Below are 16818 nucleotides of genomic sequence, written 5' to 3'. Positions count from 1 at the left end.
CATCTGCAAAACAGATGCACTTCAAAGTTCTATGCTGGATATTAACTACACTGGAAATTAAAGTAATTTTAAAAAAAATGGCAAATGCTGGAAATCTGATATAAAAACAGGAAACGCTACAAATACACAGTAGGTGGGTTAGTACCTATAAAAGAGAAAATACAAGTTATGATGTTTCAGGCATGTACTCTTCATCAGAACTGAAGACTAAAAGATAAGCAAGCAGGAGAAAAAGAAAAATGGGGAGGGGAGAGAATCAACAGATATGCCAATCACAGAGGGAGTTAATAGGTTGAATGACCTGCTCAAAATTTTTTTAAGATGATATAATAGATCAGTGAGATGGAAGCATACAAAATAATGTGCAAATAGTCAGGGTGAAAAGACGAGAGAGAGGCCCACAGAAAAAAAAGTGAGAAAAATGGGGGAAATGAAGATGACCTGAAATTAAAATAGAAAATGCTAGCAAAACACAGTGGGGGTTCACCAGTACTAAGAAAAACAGGCTTAGACCAGTGGCTCAGACCCTTTGCCAGCATTATGTTCTGACAAAGAGTCTCCTCCACCTTTAAAGTAAAGAACATGTTCAGTGTTTGAAAACTTGAAATCTATGATCTGGTTATATTATCTGCAGCATATAGATGCCTGAAACACTCCTACTGTCAAGATCGCTGCAAAGATTTTTATTACAGTCTTTAACCTCTAAATATTTCCAATTCCAAAGAGATTGGAACGAAGGACAAAATATGAGTATGCATACATCAAGATACTATATTTAGAACATTTACCAGCATATATAAATTTTACATAATTTACATTTCCATTAAAAGGTGAGCAGCGCTTTGAATCCCAGCAGTGTGGCTGGACTACACATCTATACCACTTTACCCTTTTAAAATATTGAAGTATTAATGCATTGTTACCTTTCTTTAATAGACATTGCTTTTCCAGTAGTGAACTCTGAGATCGCTTCACTTATTTCAGTTCTGCCAGTTTCGGTGGAAATTAGTTCCGACTGATCATAAGACACCTTACTTTCTATTTGCGTGGCTGGCTGTAGATATGAAGTATGTCTGGAGGATGTTACAGCAGAAACCTGTGATGCAGTTAATGTTGCTGCAGATCCTGCTTTCATTTCAGGAGTCTGTTCCACACAGTCTACTCAACAAAAACAGGGTAGCATTAGTACGATCATAATTAATATACTAACACCTTTCACACATTTGCCAGATGATGAGATTTACAGATATCGATTTGCTTTTAAACTTCATCCTGTTTTTGGAACGCTTACCTCAAGTATGCAACTAAAAACCAATATTCTGACGAAATTCTAAAATCAGTAAAACAGACTTCATTTTTTATCAAGTTTCTATCTGCCTCTCACTTTAATCACGATATCAAGACAGCAGCCACTAAATGTAAAATGTATCAAAAGTAAATGGTTAATGCTACTGGTTTATAGAAAAATGTTTTCTGCCAGCTCCATCATAAACCAGACTGTTGTCTAAATAATTTGTGCGTGGAGTTTGTCCATTTAATAGGAGGAGCCATAGCACACCCCTGCAACCACTTGGTCTCCCTCTCAACACATGGTTCAGTGAGCTAATAGTTGTACATAGACAACTTTGGTTTCAATTGTATGCTTGTAGTAAACTCACTGCTCAAGGCACATTGACATGCTTTTGTGTTATGTTTGACCTTTGAATCTAATGAGGCAGTGAAGAAATTTTCATAGAATCGTTTATTCAATATTTTTGGCAGTTTTTGTGCTCGAGGGGAGGAAATGGAACATCACCACCCAGTGCTTACTTCAAGCATTCACACGTTTATAGTGTAGTCAGCTGCAGAGTAAATCTCCTTTTGCATCTATAATATATCTTAGTCCCTCTCAGGAGAGCAGCCCCTAATGCACCAATAAGAATTTTTCCCACTTCCTACACTATTTTTTTGGAATTTTCAAAAATGTACATTCACATATATTTTATATGAAGCCATGGTACACCTTGTTTGCACAGTGCTGGTGGGAGGAGTGCCTTGGCATGATTGAGCCTATACTGGGAGAAATGGGGTCAAGGGGTTGGGGCAACTTTCTTGATCTTGGCTTCTCGAGATTAGTTAGACCTGGGAAGTCCCTGCATCTACTGGTTACGTCAGTTGTGGCTATTGCCCTTCATGGTCATTGGCTGGCTCACTGAGCTTTGGGTGGGGGCAGCATTGACTGCTGAGTGAGCCTCCAAAAATGGGTATCAAACTACTTGGTATTTCTCCAGTTCCAGGTGGAGGCCGTACATCATTTGTGCTGATTACGATATATATGTACATATCAGCCACACTTTAGGAAGAATGTCAAGGCTTTGGGGAGGGTGAAGAGTAGATCTACTAGAATGGTACCAGGGATGAAAGACTTCAATTATATAGAGACTAGAGAAGCTGGAATTCTTCTCCTTAGAGCAGAGAAGGTTAAGGGCGGAATTGATAGAGGTGTCCAAAATCCTTTAGAGTTTTGATAGAATAAATAAGGAGAAGCTGTTTCCAGTGGCAGAAAGGTCGGTAACCAGAGGGGATAGATTTAAGGTAATTGGCAAAAGAACCAGAGGCGACATGAGGAAAAAAAACATTTACGCAGCCAGTTGTAATGATCTGGAATGCACTGCCTGAAAAGGGTGGTGGAGGCAAATTCAATAGTAACTTTCAAAAGGGAATAGGATAAATACTTGAAGTGGAAAAATCTGCAGGGCTATGGGGAAAGAGCAGGGGAGTGGGACTAATTGGATAGCTCTGTCAAAGAGCTGGCAGAGGCATGATGGGCCGAATAGCCTCCTTCTGTGCTGTATTATTCTATGATTCTATGATTTGAGGCCATTGGTGCACAATGTGAATGTGGAGTGACAGTACAGGATTTTAATCCATTTCCTAATGTGTTGCCAAAGGCAAAATGTCACAAGGAGGAATTTCCATCCGCTCAAATGTTTTTTCACTGCATCCAAAATGAGAATCAGGGTAGGGATGTTGGTGCACCACATTGAATAGCTGACTGGTCTTGTTCCTCGAGAAGCAGTCCCAATATAAAGCCTGTTTAGTCTACATGGACCAGCCCAGGGATGACTGCATGAAGTTTGGATGCCAGGATCTTGGCAAATATGGTCAGGATGGAGGGTTTTTTCTTAAAAACAAAAGAACGCATTAACATGATTGAGGCTGCCTTGGAGATGTCAGAGAGAGTTTTTGGCCTCAATACTAAACCACCACGCCCCCTCCCCCACCCCCCACCATGACGGAGGGGGGGGCAAAACAGGGTCGGGGTAAAAAATTAAAAATGGGGAACGCATCCATAACCTGCCACGTAAGTGGCCGCTGCCGTTTTTATGGCAGCAAGTGGCATGCCATGCGAGCGTCCTGCCCTCAAGAGACAAGATGCTTTATTAACATAATGAACACTTCATTAAATCAGGCTCCCAAGGTGCAATTGGGAGCTTGATTTAAATTTAACAGTTACTGGCTGGGGTTCCCAGGGCTTGGAAACCTGGCAGTGAAATGGAGGCGGGAGCTGTTGGCTCAGGAAGTTAAGCGCCTTTTACAGCACTCCCTGTGGGTCAGGAGGAGCAAGAGTGCTCCACCTGGCCCCTTAAGGAAGCGTTCAGTCTCTCCTCTGCCAAACGCGGTCTCTCTCCTCAGTGTCGTGATCGGCGACTTTCCCCCGACGATTGTCAGGGACTGTCCCCAAGGATCCCCGGCTGCGGTCTCCCGCTGCTGGTTTTCCTGCCCGGCAGCTGACCAGCCTGTTAATCTGGTCAGCTGCCAGGTGGGAAACAGAAAGAAAAAATTATAATGAGGTTCTGCCGTTAAATTTGGCAGGTACTTCGCGTCCCCGTAAATATCAGGGCCTTCGTCTCCAGTACATAGCGGAAGCGCTTCAGTAGGGGGGGAAGCAAGATATGTGGGTACTGCCTCGGCAGGTTAGCCTGAGGCTTTAGAAAACTGGAGGCTTTTTACCACCAGCTGGGGCTCACTGGCTGAGACTGGAACATTGAGTGAGTGTGTGCTTTCCTGGGAGAGTTGTGGGAAGGGGAAGTTGGTTAGATATTGTGCAGTTTCTTGTTGCATGGTCTGGTACTCAAGAGTAGAGTGAAGCACTGTCATTATGAAATCTGTTTATCTCAATAGGGTCAGAGGCTAGATTACCATCAACCTGCATAACTGATGCAATAGTCTTATGTAATTTCCTCACTAAACCTTCTCCTCCTTAATGCCTTCCTTAAAACCTACCTCTTTGACCAAGCTTTTGGACATCTGCATCCATTTTTGTCTGATTATGCCTCTACGAAGTGTCTTGGGATGTTTTTCCATGTTAAATGCAAGTTGTTATTATTTCCTGCTTTAGGCTGTATGCGAGGATCGTCCCTGGCTTGTCATTCTACCCATCATCTCCGGCACTCACCACACCTTATACACTCACCATCAACTCCATTCCCCTCCTGGACATCAACTCAGGCTGAACCAGATTGTTAACAACCTCGGTGCCCCGTTCGACCCCAAACTGAGTTTCTGACCCCACATCCTCCATGTCACAAAGATTGCCTACTTATACCTCTAATAGCCACCACATTTAACTCAGCCCATCCACAACTGAAAGCCTTGCACATGTCATTACCTCCAGACTCGCCTATTAGAATTTCCTCCTGGCCAGCCTCCCACCATTACCTTCGATAACCTCTAACTCATCCAAAACTCTGCTGCTCGTATCCTACCCCACACCCATCCTGCTCACCCATTAGTTCCATCCTCAGTGACCTACATTGGTTCCTTGTCCATCAAAACCTCAAATTTAAAATTCTTATCCTTGTCTTTAAATTCTTCCATGGTCTCACTCCATTCTAGCTTTGTAACCTCCTGCATTCCTACACCACCACCACCCCCCCTCCAAACTCTGTCCTCTGGCTGCAGCTTCTTATGTATCACCCTTACCTTTACCCCATTGTTGGTGGCTATGTCCTCAGCTGGGTTCTACTCTCTAGAAATCCCTCCAAAACCTTACTGCCTCACCAACTCCCTGAAGACCCAAGGTTTTGGTCAACCCTCCTAACCTCTCCTTCTTTGGCTATCTGTTTTCCTCATGCTTCTGTGAAGTGCCTCAAGATGTTTTCAATGTTAAAGCTGCTATATAAATACATGTTGTTGGTGCCCTGTTCTTAGTACTTGGATCTGATATACCGGGTCTGCGCCATGTCCTCTGAGTAAAACTGCTAATTTTTGCCAACTAGTGCCAAATCGGGTGCTCACACCGAATAGGAACTGGAATGATTTCATTTAAGACCATAACTACCAGTAGAGGAAGCACTCATCCCATCAGTCCAAGCTGCATTCAAACCAAGGCTCCAGAAATGGAAACGCGATTTTATTTCCCCCCCACCCCCCAAAAAAAAATTATAAAGTGCCAGAAGAGGTGCTTAAAGTCACCATGACATGGATCCAATATACGTACCATTAACCATGAGTATCAAATATTCAAAGATTTTTGTAGAACTGAAAAGTACAATCTAAAAGAATGACTATAACTCAATACATGAGACATTCTCTTTAGTTCTTTTTGATTTTTTAAATATAGGCAGTACCTACTAAAAGGAATTTTCTTAGGTAACTAACATGCAATATTTCAGATTACTCTAATCCTTCTACCACTATATTTTAATAAAGAAGCTGGTTTCAGATAACTGCGAAGTACTCCTAGAATTGGTTTTGCGTTTTCCCTCCACAAGTGCTCCTGATTGTTGCACACTTTTGGAGTTCAGGATAGCCTGAGTGATAAACCTCCTGGCTGCAGATAGGAAGCATGCTTAGTAAACAAGAAGTGTGATTCACATAGTGTGAATTTCCAGCACCTCCAAAGGAGAAAACAAAAAATGGCATTTGGGATTTAAAACTAGACTCAAAAGCACTCACCCAAATTATGACATTTTTGGAATTTGCCCTCAGAATCTTTTGGTTGGTCATTAATCACTCAACCAGCTGTTCAAGTCACCAACCTTACAGTAACAAGGAAACTTGGATTTATAGCAAGAATTGAATCCAGTTTACCTGTCATGGTGCGCTTGTTCTTCATGATGTGTTCCACTTCCACCATTTCATCAAAGCTTTTCTCTCCAATTTCCCATCTCTCATGTAGGTTTTCTGATTTCATGATCCCTTTCCCCTCATCTGCCTGTGGCAAGGTTTCTGGACTGAGCTGTTCCCCACTGTCTCTTTCAGGAGTTCCATGTTTACTATCCATACTTCTCCTAGTGGGCACTTGGGGTTCAGTTTCTGTAAAGCTCGAATTATATATGCTGCTCTGTTGCAGCATCCCTTTTGTCTCATCATTTTTGTAGTCCTCTCCAGCACCCTCTTTGAATACTCCACTGAATGCATATGTTTTTTCTTGTGATGAGTGCATGAGTTCTGATGGAAGCGCACTCTTACTTGAAATATCAGCACTGGCAAGTGAGCTGTGAGAAGTAAAAGTAGATTTTGCTACTGACATGTGGGTAGTATGTAAACTATCCTCAGCAATGGAAGACTTTCCAAGATGTAGGTCACCAGCACAGGCTGTAGAGACTGTAGCAGCCTGACTGACCATCGACTTTACCAGAGATTGTGACAAGGGTCTTATCATTCCATTTCCATTTTGTACCTGTAAATCAAAATGCAAATAAAAGTTTTCATATGTTAAAAAGTGAAATAAAAGCATATATTGATGTATCGCCATTTGCTGTGAAGCATAAATGCCTCCAAGATCCCCTTCCCAAAGGTCTTTAATCTTTTCAAGACTGTGTGGACTCAAATGCTAATGCACAACAGCATACAACACCTTAAGCAGTTCACTGATCAACTTGCATACATGTATTTCTGTACTGAAATTAAACTAAGCTTTGGATGCTATTTTAGCCAACTGGTGTATAATGAATTAACTCCTTAACACACAAAATTGGTCAAAGCAGGTGGAGGAAAGCAGGAGAGGGGAAAGGGTGAAGAGGAGAAGGAGGAAGTGGGGGGGGGGGGGAAGAGAGAGAGAGAGAGAGAGAGAGAGAGAGAGAGAGAGATAGTGCCTTTCATGACCACAGGACGCCCCAAAGATCTTCACGGCCACTGAAGTATTTTGTAGCCACTGTTGCAATGCATGGAAACACAACAGCCAATTTGCACACAGCAACACATGCAGAATTACAAATCAGACATTTGGGTAAGCAATGTCTACTTTCTGCACATAGTGTGTGACATTTCAGAATGTTTGCAGATATAGCCAATCTGATCTTACTATCCTGGAGGAACTCTAGTAGCTACAATTATGGATTTAACGAAGTATGAACAACAGGGGTCCATTAGGCCCACCATGTCTGTTTCCTTCTTAGTCCATGTAAAATTCTTTCTCATAGAATATTCCCAATCCACCCTGCATGAAGCAACCAGCTATAGATAAAGCCTTCAAAAGTATGAACACTCTGAAATTTCTTGTGACCTTTAGGAGTAATCAAACTAAGCTCTAGGACACTAATCAATCTTATAAAGCAAGAGTGTTTAACTCTGACCATTGGAATCAGGGTACCTGGAATTAGATCTGGCTGTAAGGTTTGTACATTTATTTCACTGTGCTACATAACCTCAAGTTTCACTGCATGGAATAGAATTTTGACCCTTGAGGTCAAAAAGCCACACCTAAGGGCAATGCAGCATCTTGCCCTTTGTTAAGAAGTTTCTGCTTGCTTGAAATCTTAACCCAAGTGTTTAAGAGATCTTTTAAGCTTTTAAAATGTATACTTCTATTACACATTAAAATTTTGTACATATTTTTAATACCAAATGCCATTTTACAACAGATTAGCTAATGTTCCAAGGATAAAAGAAAACTGGTGCTGTAAACTGCTTCATGGAAATCTCCATTTACAGATTAACGGACTTGTTTGCTATAATTGCAAAAGATCCAGTCTTATCAAAAGAGGCAGGACTTGGAACTGTTGAAATGCTACCTCACTTCATAAGCTTCCTCTTCCTTCACTTCGTCTTGTTATAATTAGGAGACATTTTCCTCGATTTTTGCTTATAGCCCTATATCTTGCAATGATATTGATCTTCTGGACTGCTTTGCTCCAATTTGCAAATTGAAAACATCTAGTCAAGCAACTTGATTTTTTTCCTTAGCTTTGTTGCCAGATTACACAGTTACTGGGTTCAAGAAACATTTGAGAGTCAGAGCCTATGTCACTTCATCTACATCAAGATGCAGCACCTATTTTAACCACATCTGTTTTTCCACATTCTCAGCACAGACCTTTCAAAGACAGCATTGCCAAATAAACTGCACCCTCGTTTCTGAAACTGCCACTGCTCGGTTCTCTTTCCCAATGGATGGACTAGAATTCATCCTCTTCCTGAAGCTCCGACCTTCTGCAGGGAAAGTGGCCTATGAGCTTAAGAACACTAGATGTCACTATAATTTGTAAACACATACCTGTTCAACTTCACCCAGTGTAATTGGTTGAGTCTGATATCGGGCATTTGATCGTCTCAGCCTAGTATCACTTCTACTCCTTGCTGCTTTTACTTTAGTCACAGGTTGCGAAAGGCGATTGAACAGGGCCATCTTTTCTGCCAGGCTCAGTGTGGAGATGTCTGGCTCTTCAGGCTGACCTTGTTCTGTCAATTCTTTGGCTTCACTCGCCTTCTGTTCTCCCGCAGTATACTCTGCAGATGCTCGTAGTCTAGGAAATGTACTGGTTTATTATTTAGGTCATCGTTTTGCAGTACACTTACATAGTCCCTGTCCCAAAAATGTCTCTCTAAAATTAGAACTTTACAATTCATCACTTAAAATGTACACAGCTTCCTGTTATTTCAAAATGTTCTCTTTTTTAAAACCATATCATTAAATAACTATATTTTATTCTAGATATACAGGTTTTCAAAAATAAATTTAATTAGATGGTAGCTTGAATAATCCAAATTACAACAAAATCCCAGGCCAAAAAAACTGAAGTTGCTTTACAAATTACCATAATGGTGGTTAAAACGCATTATAATATACTATTTCTACCCAATTTTACACAATGGCCACTGGGCACTCAAATGTGCAGTTAAGTAATTGTTTTGTTTTGTACAAGTTTATACACTAAAGTTGTACAAGTTAAGCTTTCCGTGTCTACTTAGAGGAGGCATGTGTGGAGTATTAACACTGGCATGGACGTGTTGGGCCAAATGGCCTGTTTCTGTGCTGTACATTCTATGTTCTATGTAATTCTGTGTACTTCTATTAGGACCATTGCTTTTCTCGTTATATACAAACGGCTTGTAATTGGGTATAGGGAGTACAATTTTGAAGTTTGTGAATGATGCAAAACTTGGCAACATAGTAAATAGGAGGACTTAGATAGGCTGGTGAAACAGGCAGGTGCAATTTAATGCAGCTAAGTATGAAATCATGCACTTTGGGAGGAACAACATGGAGAGGTACAATTTTGAGAACATAAGAAATAGGAGCAGGAGTAGGTTATACGGCACCCCGAGTCTGCTCCGCCATCCCCATATCCCTTTATTCCCCTAAGAGTCCAAAAATCTACCTATCTCAGTCTTGAACACACTCAATGACTCAGCATCCCTGAGTGTAGAAATTCCTCCTCATCTCAGTCTTAAATGACTGACCCCTTAGTCTGAGACTATGCCCCCTAGTTCTAGACTCTCCAGCCAGGGGAAAAAACCTTTAAGTATCTACCCTGTTAAGCCCCCTCAGAATCTTGTATGTTTCAATGAGATCACCTCTCATTCTTTTAAACTCCAGAGAGTATAGGCCCATTTTACTCAATCTCTCTTCATAAGACAACCGTCTCATCCCAGGAATCAATCTAGTGAACCTTCGTTGCACCGCCTCTAAGGCAAGTATATCCTTCCTTAGATAAGGAAACCAAAACTCTACACAGTACTCCAGATGAGGTCTTACCAAAGCCCTGTACAATTGTAATAAGGTCTCCTTACTCTTGTACTCCAACTCCCTTGCAATAAAGGCCAACATGCCATTTGCCTTCCTTATTGCTTGCTGTACTTGCATACTAACTTCTTATGTTTCTTGTACAAGGACACACAAATCTCTCTGAATGCCAGCATTTAATAATCTCACCACAAAGGTATTGGCACAAGTATAATTTTCCCTGTAGCGCATTGGTACCAACACATTGATTGAAGCATTATGGCAACACTGTTACAGATTGTGTCACATTCCACTCCCTGAAACAGCCAATATGAAGATGAGGTCGGAATGGTCTGTTCTTTTTTCCAAGAAGGGTTAAACATATCCTGAGGCAGGGCATTTTCTCCAGTAGCTGAGCACTGAAGCATTCAACATAACCCTGCAAGTATTGAACGGGGTTTCACCTGCAGGAAAGTGGTTGTCCACGGGCAGAATCAGGCATGAATAGGTTCAAGCTCGGTTAAACCCACATAGACAGGTTAAGTAAGTGGGCAAGGAGGTGGCAGATAGCGTATAATGTGGGGAAATGGAAGGTTATTCACTTTGGTAGGAAGAATAGAAAAACAGAATATTTTTTAGAAGGTGAGAAACTATTAAATGTTGGTGTTCAGAAAGACTTGGGTGTCCTGGTACAAGAAACATAAAAAGATAGCATGCAGGTACAGCAAACAATTAGAAAGGCAAATGGCACGTTGGCCTTTATTGCAAGGGAGTTGGAGTAAAAGAGCAAGGAAGTCTTGCTGCAATTGTACAGGGCTATGGTGAGACCTCACCTGGAGTACTGCATACAGTTTGAGTCTCCTTATCTAAGGAAGGATATACTTGCCTTAGAAGCAGTGCAACAAAGGTTCCCTAGATTAATTCCTGGGATGATACACTGAATATATTTAAGAAGGAGCTAGATAGATTTCTAGACACAAAAGGCATCAAAGGGTATGGGGAGACAGCAGGAATATGGTATTGAGATAGAGGATCAGCCATGATCATAATGAATGGCGGAACAGGCTCGAAGGGCCGAATGGCCTACTCCTGCTCCTATTTACTATGTTTCTACGAGAAGGTTGTCCTATGAGGAGAGGTTGAGTAGAATAGGCCTCTACTCTCTGCAGCTTAGAAGAATGAGAGGTGATCTCATTGAAACATATAAGATTCTGATGGGTAGAGGCTGAGAGGTTGTTTCCCCTGGCTGGAGAGTTTAGAACTAGACGACACAATTGCAGAATAAGGGGTCAGCCATTTAAGACTGAGAAGAGGACTCATTTCTTCACTCAGAGGGTTGTGAATCATTGGAATTCCAATTTCGGCCTCTAGGGGCCGGGAATCCCGGGCCTTTTCTTTCACGCCACGTGAAAGAAGGCGAGGAGGCCCGAATCTAACAGGTAAGTGCCTTTCTGGCACAGCTTGTGGGCCCGGAGGAGCAGGAGTGCTTCCCCCAGGCCCAATAAGCCTATCTGCAACGACCCCCCCCCCCCCCAAAGAATGCTGAACCCCCTCACTTCCCGATCACCAACCACTCCCACCCAACGATCGCAGACCCCTGATTCCCCCCCAAACGATCGGGGACCCCAGATTCCAATCCCCCCCCCCGCAACGATCACGGACCCCCGACTCCCCCCCCACCAATGCTCGCGGAGCCCCAATTCCCCCGCACCATGATCAAGGACCCCCGAATCCCCCCCAGCAACGATCGTGGAACCCCAACGATCGCGGACCCCCAACGATCGCAGACCCCTGATTCCCCGGCAACGATCGTGGACCCTCGATTCCCCCCAAACGAAGACTTACCAGAAGATGTCCTCTCCCTGGCTGTTCTCCCATACGACGGAGGCCAGCCTGTCAATCAGGCCGTCCTGTCGGATGGCAGACCGACAAAAAAAAGACAACTTTACGTCAAAATCGTAAGGAAGTCCGGGAAACCCGTACTTCCGGGTTTCCCGTCTGCCATTTGACCCACCACCCCCACCCCCTACCCAGCTCGAGGTCAAAATCATGCCCTTTGTTTCCTTCTCACAGCTTACTTTCCCAGCTAGCTTTGTATCGTCAGCAAATTTGGATATATTACACTTGGTCCCTTCATCTAAGTCATTAATATAGATTGTAAATAGCTAAGGCCCAAGCACTCACTGATCCTTGCGGCACCCACTAGTTACAGCCTGCCAACTTGAAAATGACCCGTTTATCCCTACTCTCTGTTTTCGGTCCATTAACCAATCCTGTATCCATGCTAATATATTACCCCCAACCCCATGAGCCCTTATCTTGTGTAACAACCTTTTATGGGCACCTTATCGAATGTCTTTTAAAAATCCAAATATATGGCATCCACTAGTTATATCCTCAAAACACTCGATTAGATTTGTCAAACATGATTTCCCTTTCATAAAACCGTGTTGACTCTACTTAATTATATTATGATTTTCTAAGTGCCCTGTTACCACTTCCCTAATAATAGATTCCAGCATTTTCCCGACAACTGATGTCAGGCTAACTGGTCTGTTGTTCCCTGTTTTCTCTCTCCCTCCTTTCTTGAATGACGGGGTTACATTTGCTACCTTCCAATCTGCTGGGACCGTTCTAGAATCTAGGGAATTTTGGAAGATCATAACCAATGCATCCACTATGTCTGCAGCCACTTCTTTTAGAACCCTAGGATACTGGCTTTTAGTCCCATTAGTTTCTCCAATACTTTTTCTCTACTGATATTAATGATGAGAAGTATGCAGCAGGGTTCCCTAGGGATCGGCATTTAGAAAAATATGCTGATAGAGTTAGATGAAGTAGGGAGGGAGGAGGCTCGTGTGGAGCATTAACACTAGCATGGCCTGTTTCAGTGCTGTATATTCTATGTAATTCTATTAGGACTATTGCTTTTCTTGTTATATACAAATGACCTGGACTTGGGTGGAGGGAGTACAATTTTGAAGTTTGCGGATGATACAAAACTTGGCAACGTAGTAAATAGTGAGGATGATAGTAGCAGACACAGACTGATGGAGGGCAGAGACAGACTGATGAAATGGGCAGACACATGGTAGATGCAATTTAATGTGGATAAGTGTGAATTGATGCACTTTGGGAGGAACAACATGGAGAGGCCGTATGATCTAAATGGTACTATTTTAAGGCGGGGGGTGGGGGGGGACAAGAGCAGAGGGACCTGGGGTTACATATTCACAAATCTTTGAAGGTGGCAGGGCAAGTTGATAAGGCAGTTGAGAAAGCGTATGGGATACTTGGCTTTACAAATAGGCGCATTAAATACAAAAACAAGGAAGTCACGCTAAAACTTTACAAATCACTGGTTAGGCCTCAGCTGGAGTATTGAGTACAATTCTGGACACCAAACTTTGGGAAAGATGTCAAGGCCTTGGGGAGCGTACAGCGGAGGTTTACCAGGATGATACCAGGGATGAGACACTTCTGCTATGTGGAGAGATTGGAGAACATAAGAAATAGAAGCAGGAGTAGGCCATACGGTCCAGCGAGCCTGCTCTGCCATTCAATAAGATCATGGCTGATCTTCGACCTCAACTCCATTTTCCCGCCCAATCCCCATGTCCCTTGATTAACCTAGAGTCCAAAAATCTATCGATCTCAGCCTTGAACACACACAATGGGCTCAATTTTCGCACCCGCGATCGGGTGCATTCGTGGCGGGGGGGGGCAGTGAAAATTGGGGATTCCCGGGGCGGGTCTGGAGCCTGGCTCCAACCCGCCCACTTCCGGGTTTTCCCACTGACGTGCTGATATGTGCGCGCAGCCCCCGCATGTGGGACTCCCGCCGGCAATTAAAGCCGGCGGTGTGCCACTTAAAGTACTTGAACAGGTGCTTCAGGTCGTTTACAGACCTGATTGACCTGTTATTTTAGCAGGGATCGGATTTTGCAACTGACTGAGACTGTTTCCCATACTGGGGGAAATACTCCCAGTTCAAACGCTCGTGTTGCAGCCATCAGCCTGTGGCAGCTGCAAAGGTCCATTTGACAGGGGCGGGGGGGGGGGGGGGGGCGGGGGGGGGGAGACCCTCACTCATTGCAGGAGGCCACTCTGTCACTTTGGACAAAGTTTGACCTCCACCACCCTCCTCCTAACAACAAAATTCACCAACTTGCACACTTACCCCGGTGCCCAGACACATGTACCTACCTTGCGGACCCCCCTCAAATGTATATCTTCCGGATGGGGGCTGCCGTAGCTGCAGTCATGACCTCCTCGGAGGACGAACAGCATCACCAGCCTCACCAGCCTCGCCATCCACGCCGTCCACCTCTGACACGTGGAGCTCCACAACACAGTGCTGTGACACATCCACCTGCACAGCAGGAGGGAGGGCAACCGCAGAGAGAGATGCGTTGCAGAGGGCACTACCCTCGCCACAGGGTCCACAGACCGAGGCTCAGCTTCCTGGACCTCTCTGAGCAGCAGCGCACACGGAGGCTCAGAGTCACTCGACATGTAGTCATGGACATCTGCAGCCTCCTTCATGCCGAGCTGCTCCCGGCTGGCCCGAGCAGCATCTACTTACCTGTAGCTGTCAAAGTCACCACTGCCTTCAACAACCTCTCTACCGCATCCTTTCAGGGTGCCACCGGGGACATCGCCGACGTCTCTCAATCGTCTGCACAAAAGAGCCCTGCAAATACACCTACACCCACTCTGCAGTGACACAATGGGTGGCACTAGTTGTGGGTCTTCATTGTGATCCTCAGGAAAGGGCATTATTGCACAAACCAGACAAGATTCGCAAAGACGTGGCAGTAGTGGTGCCAATATATGTAATGTGAGTTGATCAGAAATTAAATAGATGTAAAAACCATGACAAACCCTCAAACACCCTTGTGCATCCCCTTCATGCTCACGACACGTTTGCCTTACGCTGCCTACTGCACATATGTGATGCATGCCCTGTGGCGGCAGCACAGGTAGTGGCAGGTTGAGTGAGGCTGACCATGAAAGAGATGCATGAGAGGGTGAGCATGAGATAGAGCCATGCGATTGTATGAGGATTGGGTTGAGTGGTAGTGGTGGGATGAGTACTGGCGAGGTGAGTAAGTGCAGGTAAGATGAGGATGAACTTTGAGTGGGTGTGAGGAGTGATGTGATAGAGTAGTGTTGGCAGTGCAGAAGGTGATGTGGCAGACGGAGTGTAGGGGAATGAGAAAGTGTACTCACTTTGGCTGACCTACTTAGGTCATTGCAGCGCCTCCTGCACTGTATGCAGGTGGGCGATACGTTGGTGGTGCAGGTGACCTCCTCTGCCACCTCGAGCCAGGCCACTAATTGGATCCACTTACCTGTTCTTCCGGGTTCCCCGCTGCTAAGCTGCGCGGCGGGCGGACTGCGCATGACAGAGGCAGGCCGCTTCCTCCTGCCCGCCAGGGGGGGGGGGGGGAAGATCTCTGTCCTCCCCCTCCTCCTCACCCCATCCAATAAGAGCTGGTGTGAGGCATCATTAAACCTGGGAGCAGCCTTCCACCTGGGCTGCTCCATGCTGTAATTTTTCCTATTTCTTGCAGCACAGTCAGTGGAGGACTGCCCCTTTAAATAGAGCTCCTCCAGCTGAGAGACCTCACTGCACATGCGCAGTCAGCCCGCCGCTCAGCTCAGCAGCGGGGAACCCGGAAGAACAGGTAAGTGGATCCAATTAGCCTGCGATTGCGCGCGGGGCAGACTGATTTCACCGGGCGCGTTACCCACGCGCCCAATCGACCCCCTGCCGTGAACCCGCCGCCATGGTAATATCAGGCCAAATGACTCAGCATCCACAGCCCTCTGGGGTAGAGAATTCCAATAATTCACAACCCTCTGAGTGAAGAAATTCCTCGTCATCTCAGTCTTAAATGGCCAACCCCTTATCCCGAGACTATGCCCACTAGTTCTAGACTCTCCAGTCAGGGGAAACAACCTCTCTGCATCTACACTGTCAAGCCCTCTCAGAATCTTATGTTTCAATGAGATCACCTCTCATTCTTCTAAACTCCAGAGAGCATAGGTCCATTCTACTCAATCTCTCCTCACAGGACAACCCTCTCATCCCAGGAATCAATCTGGTAAACCTTAGTTACACCGCGTCGAAGGCATGTATATCCTTTCTTAGATAAGGAGACCAAAACTGTACACAGTACTCCAGGTGTGGTCTCACCAAAGCCCTGTACAATTATAGTAAGACTTCCTTACTCTTGTACTCCAACCCCCTTGCAATAAAGACCAACATGCCATTTGCTGCCTTAATTGCTTGCTGTACCTGCATGCTAACTTTTGTGTTTCTTGTACCAGGACACCCAAGTCTCTCTGAACACCAACATTTAATAGTTTCTCACCATTTAAAAAAAATATTCTGTTTTTCTATTCTTCCTACCAAAGTGAATAACCTCACATTTCCCCACATTATACTCCATCTCCCACCTTTCTGCCCATCCACCGAACCTGTTTATATCCCTTTGCAGGGTCTTTGTGTCCTCCTCACAGCTTACTTTCCCACCTAGCTTTGATTGTCCTCCTTAGAGCAGAGAAGGTTAAGGGGAGACCTAACAGATGTACTCAAAATAATGAGAGGTTCTGATAGAGCAAATAGGGAGAAACTGTTTCCTCTGGCAAGTGGGTCGGTAACCAGAGGTCATACATTTAAAATAATTGGCAAAAGAACTAGAGGGGAAATGAGGAGAAATTTTTTCACGCAGAGGGTTGTTATGGTCTGGAACGCACTACCTGAAAGTGGTGGAAGCAGATTCCATAGGAACTTTCAAAAGGCAACTGGACATATACTTGAAGAGGACTAATTTGCAGGGTTATGGGGAAAAAGCTAGGGTGTGGGACAGCTCTTTCAA

General features: G+C 44.4%; 1 protein-coding gene across 11 annotated transcripts in view; it reads right to left on the bottom strand.

The window, feature by feature from the left end:
- Positions 1-16818, bottom strand: part of svila (supervillin a) — a 203224-nt gene that overhangs the window by 79529 nt on the left and 106877 nt on the right. For 10 of the 11 annotated variants that reach the window (XM_068007306.1, XM_068007311.1, XM_068007316.1 and 7 more), the window contains 3 exons: positions 8483-8732; positions 6076-6667; positions 924-1158 (listed from right to left, as the gene is read on the bottom strand). In XM_068007306.1, coding sequence (XP_067863407.1) covers positions 924-1158; positions 6076-6667; positions 8483-8732 — 1077 coding nt within the window. Of the gene's footprint in view, positions 1-923; positions 1159-6075; positions 6668-8482; positions 8745-16818 lie in introns of all 11 variants that reach the window. The other variant, XM_068007323.1, reaches the window with a different exon arrangement.

Source organism: Heptranchias perlo, chromosome 2, assembly GCF_035084215.1.
Source record: "Heptranchias perlo isolate sHepPer1 chromosome 2, sHepPer1.hap1, whole genome shotgun sequence".
Taxonomy (NCBI): Eukaryota; Metazoa; Chordata; class Chondrichthyes; order Hexanchiformes; family Hexanchidae; genus Heptranchias; species Heptranchias perlo.
This window is presented reverse-complemented; position numbering and strand designations above follow the sequence as displayed.